An 11098-nucleotide genomic window follows, 5' to 3' on the forward strand; every position below is an offset into this window, starting at 1 on the left:
TTTGGCCCTTCCACGCCTGTGCCACCCCTCCCCTTCTTCTCTTCCCTCTCGTCATGGAAGGCCCCTCGGCGCAAAAGGTCCTCGTCCCGCGCATAGATACGGCTTCGACCTGGGTTCAGATCGAGGAGAGAACTGCCGAGAATAGGCTACTGTCGGTCGTTGCGCAGGTCCTCGACATTCCCAGAGAACAAATCCAGCTCCATGAATCCTTTAAAGACTTGGGCGGTGACGACAGGTCCGCCGTGGCCCTGAGGGCCGAGTGTCTGGAGGTTGGCATTGACATCAAAGTTTCCGATATCCTTCGCTGCCCGACCCTCGCTGAACTTCAAACCTGTATTATCCCCAAGTACGAGCACCCCGTGGTCCGTAAGCCGCCCGACAATATCGAAACCAACGTGGTCCCGGTCGAACCTCGCGAAATACACAGGCCTGCGAGGCTAGCCGTTACCCGCGACGCAAATGCGATGATCGCGACAAAACGCTCGCGCAACTCGAGCCAGGCCAGCTCCGGCTCGCAAGCTATACATATGACAGAGATAGAAAAGGCGTTGGGGAACCAAAAAGAAATATCGAGGATAGCAACGGTGCGACCAAAGGCAGGCATCCTCGAAGGGAAACTCGTTGCCCTCTTCACCCTCTCCACCACTCAGTCATCCCGAGCCAGTTCATCCGATGTCAGCCTGATCTCCCAGTCCAACTCCATCTTCGCCGGCACCCAAGTCACCCTTCTCCGTCAAGTTGCCAAATCCCTTCTTCCGCCGACCAGCCTGCCCGATGTATGGATCGTCTTGGAAAGCATGCCCCTTACGGAGTCCGGCCATGTAGATACTCGACGATTGCGAACTTGGATTCAGAACATGAATCAGCAGCTCCATTACCAGGTGTCCAATCTCCAATCCCAGGTGCCCCTGGAGGAGCCAAAAACGACCATGGAACGCTCGTTACAGAGGCTGGTAAGCAAAGTGCTGGCTCTTTCTCAGGTTCAGATCGGCGTCAACCTTTCCTTCTACCAGCTAGGAGGCGATGAGACGACTGCATTGGAACTTGTTGCCCGGTGCAAAAATGAGGCTATATACATCGAACCCGTGGAAGTGCTTGGATCAAATACCCTCTCGGAGTTGGCCGCCATTGCCGAGTCCAGGGGCTTCCAGGAGAACCAATGGGAGGAGGAAACTCACGATTTCTTCGATCTATCTCCGATGCAGCATTTGTACTTTGAGTCCTCTATGGGCGGAGACCCGAACCGTAGATCTGCCGGCGATGGGACTTACCGCTTCAACCTAAGCCTCTTTCTCCGCTTCAAAAAGGACGTCTGTTTTGAGGACGTCGCGGCCGCTCTGGAAGCTATTGTTGCCCACCATCCAATGCTTCGATCGCGCTACAGTCGGGGATCTGATGGCTGGATGCAGCTTATTCTACCTGATGTTGCAGGATCGTATAACCTTCGCCGCCACTCGATATCCTCAGATCGCGAACTGGACACCATTATCGGACAAACACAGCTCGCTATCGACATCGAGAAGGGGCCAGTCTTCGCTGCCGACTACTTCACAACCCACGACGCTCAGCAACTGATCTATCTTGCTGCTCACCATCTTGCTGTTGACCTACCTTCATGGCGCATCATCATTCACGATCTCGACGAGCTTCTGGACTCGGGCAGTTTTCTGTCCCAACGGTCGATGCCCTTTCACAAATGGGTCGAGCTACAAAAGTACGATGTTCAAGGGAAAGACCCAAAAGAGTTCGTGCCCTTCAAACTCCAACCGGGTGATTATACCTTTTGGGGTCTGCGAGAAATCCCCAACTCGTACGGCGACACGCAAGACATTAGCTTCGCTCTCAGCTCGGAGCTGACGGCGATACTGCAAAGTTCCTGCAACCAAGTTTTCAAGACTGATACGGTTGACATCTACCTCGCTGCGCTTATGTTGTCGTTTGCACAAACATTTCCCGATCGGTCTGTGCCAGTGGTGTGGAATCAAGAGCACGGTAGGGACATGTGGAGGTCGGACATTGACATTTCCGAGACAGTAGGGTGGTTTACAGCTCTGTGCCCGATAGCCCAAAAGGTAGAAGGTACAGACGACTTCATCGACGTTCTCCGACATCTCAAAGATACGCGCCGGTCAATACCAGCTCATGGATCCAAATACTTCGCGTCACGGTTCTACAACAGCGCTGGGCCTGACACCTTGCGCCCCGACTGGCCGTTCGAGGTCATGTTCACCTACGCAGGCTCGCTGCAACAACTAGAGCGCACCAACGGCGTGATGGAGCAGTTGCCTCTGACAAGCCGATCTTTCGACTCCCCGACTTCGGATATTGGGTCGAAAGTGGGCCGCGTGGCTTTGTTCGAGATCAGCGCCATGCTTGACAAAGGTACCGCCAAGGTGTCGTTCACATATAGCAAGTTTTGTAAAGACCAGACTCGCATCGCGCAATGGGCTCATAACTATGAGCACCTGCTTCTCGAGGCGATTGGTAGGCTGAGGTACCACCCTCATGAGCTAACGCTTGCCGATGTTCCTCATCTTGATGTCACATATGAAGGTCTGACGATTTTCAACAAACAGCGGGTAGCGGGTCTGAAACTGGCAAGCGTGCAAGATGTTGAAACCATCTACCCGGTGACTGCCGTACATCAGGCCATCTTGATCAGTCAAGCTCAGCGACCAGATACGTGCTATCTGCATGCCATCTACGAGTTCGCATCACCACATGGCGATTCTATTGATATTGCCAGACTATGCAACGCGTGGCAGCATGTATGCAACCAGCATCCAGCCCTAAGGACCATCTTTACCGAGAGCGTCAGCGAAACTGGGTTGTGGGACATGGTGATTCTTCGTCGGGCTTCGCCGGATATGCTCTTCATTGATACAGCCCCTGCGGAAGATCCAGTGTACGAGCTCGACAATCTCCCAGATCTTCGACCGACAGACAACAAGCCGCTCCACCGCTTGACGGTGTGCAGAGCTCCAACCAGGACGTTCATCAAGCTGGATATTAGCACCGCGCTTTGCGATGTAAGTTTGTTCCCGTTCTCTCTTGCATACCTCCAGTGCTTAGAAAGTGTAGTCTGTCAGCATTCACCTCATTTTACACGATCTTCGAAGAGCCTACGTCACCGAAAAGGCCATTCCTGAGCCTGCCCACTTTGGATATCCTCATTATATGCAGTTTTTGAGCGGCATACGCTGTGGATCCAGTGTTGGCTTTTGGCGTGAGAGGCTTTCCGACGTCGCACCAAGCATGTTCCCTCGGCTTACTGTGTCGCCCGACGAGCAGCGCTTCGTCAATTCTTTTCTCGACTTGGAGATCACGTCCTACGAACTGTCTGGGTTCACACGATCCCACACGACTACTGTCGATGCGATTGTCCGTTTGGCGTGGGGCCTTGTGCTGCGATGCTTCACCGGGTCGAACGCTGTGTGCTTCGGCTACCAAACAGACGGCCGTGACACCTCCATTTCCGAGCTACAAACCGCCGTAGGTTCGTTTGCCAATATTGTGGCCTGCAATTATGATCTGACGCCGCATACATCCCTTAAGATGGCGTTGGAGGTTATTGAAGATCAACTTACAGCTAGCTTGCCGCATCAACACTTTACCATGGCCGAGTTGGAACATGCTATGGGCATGAAGGGTGGCGAACACCTCTTCAACTCGTGCCTAACATTCACCGAAGAGCCCGCAGGACTGAACAGCAAGTTCACCAAGAGGACAAACTTTGAGCTCAAGCCACTCTCGCTCAAGCAGACGTCCGATGTGGACGTACTTTTTAATACGCGGTTTGCCGGGGGAAAGCTGGTGGTCGACATCGGACAAAGGGTCATGTCCGAAGAGCAGGCTCTCAATGTGGCCAATACGTTTGGAAAAGCGATCCGCACCATCCTTTCAGCACCACAAAATTCCATTGGAACAGTTGACCTGTTCAGTGACCGCGACTATGCCCAGTTGTTAGCCTGGGGCGCTGACTCGCCTTCTGCCAATAGCACACGAGTTGAAAGCCTTGTTCACGATCTTGTAAACAAGCAAGCCAGCGCTCAGCCCAACTCTCAAGCCGTCTGCGCATGGGACGGTACTTTCACGTACCAGCAACTAGATGAAGAGGCAACAACCCTAGCCCATCATCTAGTGGATGTGGGCGTTGGACCACACTCGGTTGTGCCTGTGGTGATGGAGAAGAGTCGCCTTACCATTGTGGCGATCCTCGCTGTTCTCAAGTAAGTCGTGCCTACTTCCGTCTTCTTCGCCTGCTAACCTTCGTCCATACAGAGCTGGCGGTGCGTTTGTCCCCATCGATGCTTTGGAATTAGGCTTGATCCAACCCATCTTTGAACGGCTCAACTTCTCGAGGGTCGCGGTCGCTTCTGAGCGCGCTGCCCTGGTCCTTGGTAACCTGTTCGACGATGTTGTCACCTTGAATGATGGCCTAATGCACAGCCTTCCCCGAGATCGAAGATCGCTCACCTCGATGGCTACGCCTTCCGATCCAGCCTGTATACTTTTTTCCCGCGTCTCATCAGGCGTGGCTCGTGGGGTTTCCTTCAGCCACACTGCATTATCCACCGCACTTCTGGGTCAGGGCCCCGCCGCGAAGATTGGGCCTTTGAGCCGCGTCATGCAGCTCTCGTCTTTCAACGTTGACATTTGCGTTTCGGAGATCCTCACCACACTCGCTCATGGAGGATGTGTGTGTGTGCCGTCTGCGAACGAGCGGCTCAAGGATTTTGCAGGTGCTGTCAACCGTATGCAAGTCAACTGGACTTATATGACGCCACACCTCTCCCGTAAAGTCGACCCGACAAAGGTGCCAACCTTGAAGGCGGTGTGCTTCAGGACTCGGAGCCTGGACGAAGACACATACAGTGCATGGCATGGTAAAGCCAACATAATCCTGGCCTATGGGCCACACGATGTCTGTCCTTTGGGCATCTCCTTCCTCGAGGCCGTCGGGGAAAATCAACTTCGAAGTGTCGGGCGCCCGTTTTGCGGTAGCTTTATGGTTGTTAATCCCGACGACCGCAAGAATCTGGTCCCTGTCGGTGCCGTCGGAGAGCTGGTAGTAGAGGGGCCAACCTTGGGTTGCCATTACCCTAACAGGGAGTCTACTTTGGGGCCAATGTCGCCACTTGGACCGTCTGCGGGCAACCCGTCACGGTACTTCAAAACTGGACACAGAGTTAGGTATACTGACGGTGGGTTGATGGAGTTCATCTCTCACAAAGACGAGGATGTTGGCAGCAAGGAAAGACCAGTAGACACGGCGCAGATAGAGCGGTATCTTCGACGGTGTCTTGGACAGGGAGTTGATGTCCTGGTAGACAAATTGCCCTTCCGAAGCACGGATGACGCGCCGGTATTGGCTGCCTTCATCGAGTTCGGGGATAGTATCCTCGACGGCGAAGACGACCTCAACTCATTGGGCGCGACGGCTAAAGAGCAGCTGTTCATTGCTAGGCAGCTTGTCGAAATTGGGTTGCGAAGCAATGCTGCTCCACCCGGAATCCCGTCAATCTTCATCCCAGTGAGGCATCTTCCAATTACCCCTTCACTCAAGGTCAATCGACGTCGCCTCCAGAAAATGATCAGTGGGTTATCCAAAGAGAAGCTCAACGCACTGTGCAGTGCCTCGACAGTTGGCGACGCGAAGCTCACACAATTTAAACCTCTCCCGCTGACCGACAATGAAGAGCGAATGAGGGTGATTTGGGCAAAGGTCCTAGGCGTAGAGGAAGCTCGTATCCGTGCTGGTGACGGCTTCTTTGGTGTTGGTGGCGACCACGTGCTTGCTGCTCAATTGGTTACCGCCTGTCGGCATGAAGGCATATCGATCTCAATCGCCGATGTCCTCCGAAATGTCACACTCACCGAGCTATGCAGGACAATGTCTTCCATTGAGCCGCTGCAGTCCGACAGTTCAGTTTCGCCGCCGGTGTTGAACCCTTTGCCCACTGCGTCTGACCCGAATGTAGTCCAACAAATACTCCTGGAGAAAGTCATTGCCCCAAAGGTGGGTGTTGATGCCCACGGCATCAAAGACGCCGCCGAAGCAACCTCTACGCAGATGCGACATATGGAAACCGGAATGCTCCGCGGCCGTGCAAATATCAACTATTTTACGTTCATGTTCACTGGCCCTGTCGATGCTAAGAAGCTGGAAGATGCATGCATGACGCTCGTCACCATTCATCCCATCCTTCGTACCGCCTTTGTTCCGCACAACCGAAAGGTGTACCAAGCTGCGATCAAGTCAGCTAATGTCGAGTTCAAGAGGCACACCTGCCCCACTTGGAGGTTGAACGCGGTCATGGAGAAGTCGATCCGGAAAGACCAAGCCTCACCGGTGGCCTTCTGCTCTCCCATGACAAAGTTCATTTTCATCGATGGAGGAAAGCAGTCGATACTCATTCTTCGACTCTCCAAAGCCCAATACGACGACCTATCGATGGCCTTGTTCGTCAAGGACCTCAAGAAGCTGTATGGTGGGACACAGAATCCACCTCGTCGCCCGACCTACTGCGAATTTGTCCGGTCCGTTGAGCTGGCTAACTCACAAGGAGCGGAGGAGTACTGGAAGAAACTGCTCGAAGGTAGTACGGTTACGCAGGTAGTCGAGCATCCCTTGCCATATCGGGTGTCGGCAAACATCAAGACGTTACGTCATGTGATGCCTCTCGGCTCATTGTCCAGCCTCGGAATTTCTTACGAGACCATTCTGAAAGGTGCATGGGCAATGGTTCTTGCTAGTCTCTCAGCATCTCCCGACGTAGTTTTTGGCGAGCTTGTTGACGGTCGCCATGTCACACTCTCGGGCAACCAGTCGGTAATGGGGGTCATGGGGCCAACAGTCAATCAAATCCCCGTCCGGGTGCAGTTTCCAGATACACCGCTTACACCGTTGGCCCTGCTTCAGGACGTGCAGACGCAGCGAATATCCAGGATACCCTTCGAGAATCTGGGGACGCTAAACATCGTGGAGAAGTGCACACCATGGCCGTACTGGACTCGCTTTAGCACTCTGATCCAACACCAGTACGAGGATACGGCCATTGTCCCATCGGAACCCAAGTCATTCCATCTCGGTACTGCCTCGTGCAAGTTCACTGTTATCGAATCCAGAGCTCAGGATGTTCCAGATCTATTCATTAGATCAATTGCCCGCGGAAACAATCGGGTCGAGTTGTCGGTCACGTTTTGTGTCGACCGTGTCCCTGAGACTTTTGCTGATGAGGCGCTGCGAATGATCTGCGCCACCATCAACCTTCTCACCAGCGTCAACATTACACAGCCACTGATTCCATCCGGTTACCAATACAAGAACATGGAGAAGAAGATCCCACTTCCTCTTAGGGACTTGTTGGACGCATGCACGGCGCACACCAGTGCCGGCCGGTCTGATGCTGTCAAGGCGCTGACAAAAGATCAAGAAGGTGGCATTCAGGCCGTCATCTCCAAAGCGTGGACAGCGGTCGTCAACCCTCGGGCTCTGGGTGTCCCTGAAGCGCAGGTGCAAAATGCTGCCTTCTTTGATCTATGGGGAAGCCTCATCCCCGCCGCTCAACTAGCAACGCAGCTGAACCGCGAACTGCCCAAAGCCAATATTCCCGGTGTCGATGCCACCGTCGCAGTCACTATGGAGGAGATCGTGGAGAACCCCACAATGGTCAAGCAGTTTGAGCTAATAGCAGTCAAGATGAAGAACAAATCCAACGGCACCGGGTCCTCGTCATCATTACCTTTGCCCAAGGCCAAGGACAAGGAGAAGGGCAAAGACACCGCCGTAAACAACAAGCCTACGTTGACAGACAACACCAGGCTTGCCCCGATCCAAGCCGCCGTGCGCAGAAAATCTAGCATCAACCTTGCCGTTGCCAGCGTCAAGGGAACGTTCCGCCGCTTTGCCTCCACTGTTGGCCGTTCGGGCGCCGAACCGTCTGCCAAAACATCCTCAGCAGCTCCGAATGAATCCACGACCATGGCCATCGGCATCGCGTCCGCCATGGTCGCCGAGCTTGTCTCTCCCTTTTCTCCAAACGTCGTCAGTGCAAACATCAATGCCCGTATCGACGTTCCTGGTCGACAACAACAACAACAACAACAACAACAACAACAACAACAACAACAACAACAACAACAACAACAACAACAACAACAACAACAACAACAACAACAACAACAACAACAACAACAACAACAACAACAACAACAACAACAACAACAACAACAACAACAACAACAACAGCAGCAGCAGCAGCAGTCTTCACAAATGGTACATCCTGGACAACCAGCCTTCGACATGGTCCTCGACAGCCCTGTTGGCCCCATAGAAAAAGACGCCACTGAAGAGCTAATGAACCCCGAACCCGACTCCTCTTGGCGCTTACTCCTACTCCCCGGCGCAGCTGTGGAACTTCCCCTTTCAGAAATTCCTTCCAGAAGAGGAACAGAACACACAATCGGCTCCTCCACGTCGGCAACTACTAGCATGACGGAGGACGGGAGCGGCAGTGCGCAGAGTAGTCGGTACAGCGGCGAAGAGGGAAGGCGATATGGGGATCAGGTTACCCCTGTCTTGCCGGTGCAGGCCAGGGTGAGTAGTACAAACGGAAACGGGAAGGGGAACGTGCCGGCGGTGATTGATACCGCGGCTGCGAACGGACACTGGAGGAGAGGAGGGACAACAAGCGAGGCGGATGATTTGGTTAGTCCGTTGACGGCTGTCAGTCCCGGGAAGTATGGAGGGCGATTCCTTGCAGCTGGAAATATCACGGGGGAAGGGGCGGGGAGTGGAAGCAAAGGTACCAGTGCAGGTGTCAGTGGGCTGACGGTGAGGGTGTCGCCTGTTAATTCGCCAAGTAGGACTGCGGATGGAGGTGGGCAGGGACACGGGCATAGACTGAGTGCGAGTGGGAGTACGTTGATGAGGAAGATGGGAATGTCGAGTGTTGCCGAGTGAACGGATGCGGTGCGGTGCGATGTGCTGTGCTCTCGAAGGGCTCTGAGCGCCGAGGGCGGTGGTTTGTTTGCTTGTAGCGTGGTGTTTGGTGTTGGGCCAGGAAGGACATGACAATGGAGTCAATGATTGATTGATATTGTAGCTGCTGGCTGGTACTGCAACAATGATACGGAGAATCGAGCAAAACAGACCAAATTGACAAAAAAGGAGGAACACCAACCCGAGCTCGATTGGTATATGTGATGATATGACAAGAGTGGGATTCGAACCCACGCCCTTTCGGACCACGGATTTCTCGAGATGAGGATTAAGGGTTAACCTTAACGTGGCGCCTTAGACCGCTCGGCCATCTTGCCTTTGAGTTTGATGAAAATTGGATGTGGGTGGGTGGGTTATGAAGGTGCTGGTTGTGGGTGGTTTGTGAAGAGTTTTCTTTGAGGGATGTCCCGGTTTTTGTTGGTTGGATCCCCCCTCCCCACACTTTGGACCCTGGGCCCCACTACTTGTGTGTGCGCAGCCTAAAACGGACGTGGGTATAGTCTCTTTAGAATCCTATCCTCACGGTGCAGTATTTCGATATGGCTTAGAAAACCGTCTACTCTTCTTTTTATCCAACTCATCGATCTAACGTCTCCTATCGCCTACGAGTAGTGTAGTTACGTTCTCAGGTGGTAGGAAAAAAGGTCCGGACATTCGCTGGGTCTGGGTTGGTATAAGCGTGTTCGGACTTTTTTTCACACCACCTGGTTCTTTACAAGGTGTCGGTACATTGCGACAAGGTCCCTCTACCCCCACATTTGTCCGGCTTAGTGGGACAAGGTTCCGGAGGAAGTGGGGTCGGGACAAAGGCTTAACCGGCAGCCTACTTAACTGGTACATAGCTTGGATTTCTTGCTGTGTCGTCGTCTAAAAGCCGCTTCTTCTCCATCTGGTGACATGTGTCAGCAATTCACAATGTAAGTGCAAGTGCGTTGGTCTTCGCTAGAGGTAGTCGTTGGATAACGAAATGTTCTGAGCATCCGGAAATCCGGAGTATACGTACGGGGTTCATACCGGATTTTCGTTGCCTGCGAAAAATGTCAAAGTTGAGGGAGCCACGGGTAATCAATCACTTTTCCACTTTAGACTCTCGGGTGATCGGGTCCCGATGTGCGGCCGGGGGTGCCGATAGGCCGATGGGTGCGGTGTCCACTGTTGTCCGACTCCGTGGGGCGGGCGGTTCTTTCGGCGAAGCGGGGTACGTATAGAGGATAGGACCGGGATCGGGTCCCCCTTAGGTCCGGATATGGGAATCTAGCGGCTTTCAATTTGTTCTTAACAGATGTGTCCGAGCGAGACTCACTATGATGTAGGCGGGAAAGCGCCAACGAAAGCCGACAATAGATAGGTATGAATATTAAAGTTTGTGATTGTTGATTGGATCGGGATTTTGTTTTCTTCTGGGACCCCTTTTCGAAGAGAATCTCATCATCCCATCGATGTGGTTCATGCAAAATCGCGTCATACTGATTATGTCTCAACGAGGACGAACTTACCGAGCAATCAATATGGATTACCAACCGCGCTCGCCCTGCTGACAAGTTTTGCCATGGAAGATACCTAGGTAGTTGAGTCCGGATACGGCCTCGATAGGTAGCTGACCACCCTCTACCCGGTCATCCGATCCTTGATCTTCGGTGCGGAAGTAAGTCATATTGCCGAGCCGCTGAATGACGGCGGCGGCGGCGGTCACCGTACGTGATGGACAGGATAAGAAAAGAAAAGAAATCGAGGTGGTTATGGGGATATTCCTGATTTTCTATGGCATTGGTAATTAAAGCTGTGTTTGCGTGTGTGGTATACCCTAACCGGGGTTATATGCGTTTAAACCTTATGAGTATGCGTCTAGGCCAGATGATATGCGGTTTGGATGCATACCATTGCAGACATACTCCGTAAGCCAACATGGCTCTAAGGTGTATGTGTTTTCGTAGAGACTTACAAATCAACATTATTTCCTTTTGCCTCGCTTCTTGATGAGTAAACATAAGACAATCAGATACCTATTGCTGACCTTGAATCCCGTCACCAGGTCGATGGCGAGGATTGTCCTACATGTACCGACGGAAGTGGATATAGCCAACTTCCTTGGTT

General features: G+C 52.9%; 1 protein-coding gene across 1 annotated transcript; it reads left to right on the plus strand.

The window, feature by feature from the left end:
• Positions 1-53: 53 nt before the first annotated feature.
• NEUTE1DRAFT_123777 (uncharacterized protein) lies at positions 54-9182 on the plus strand (the record flags this gene model as incomplete). Its single annotated transcript, XM_009854876.1, has 4 exons — positions 54-3029; positions 3184-4229; positions 4282-4697; positions 4803-9182. 4 exons carry the CDS (start codon positions 54-56, stop codon positions 8963-8965), a joined length of 8601 nt encoding a protein of 2866 aa, XP_009853178.1.
• Between the last annotated feature and the right edge of the window lie 1916 nt (positions 9183-11098).

Source organism: Neurospora tetrasperma, assembly GCF_000213175.1.
Source record: "Neurospora tetrasperma FGSC 2508 unplaced genomic scaffold NEUTE1scaffold_5, whole genome shotgun sequence".
NCBI lineage: Eukaryota > Fungi > Ascomycota > Sordariomycetes > Sordariales > Sordariaceae > Neurospora > Neurospora tetrasperma.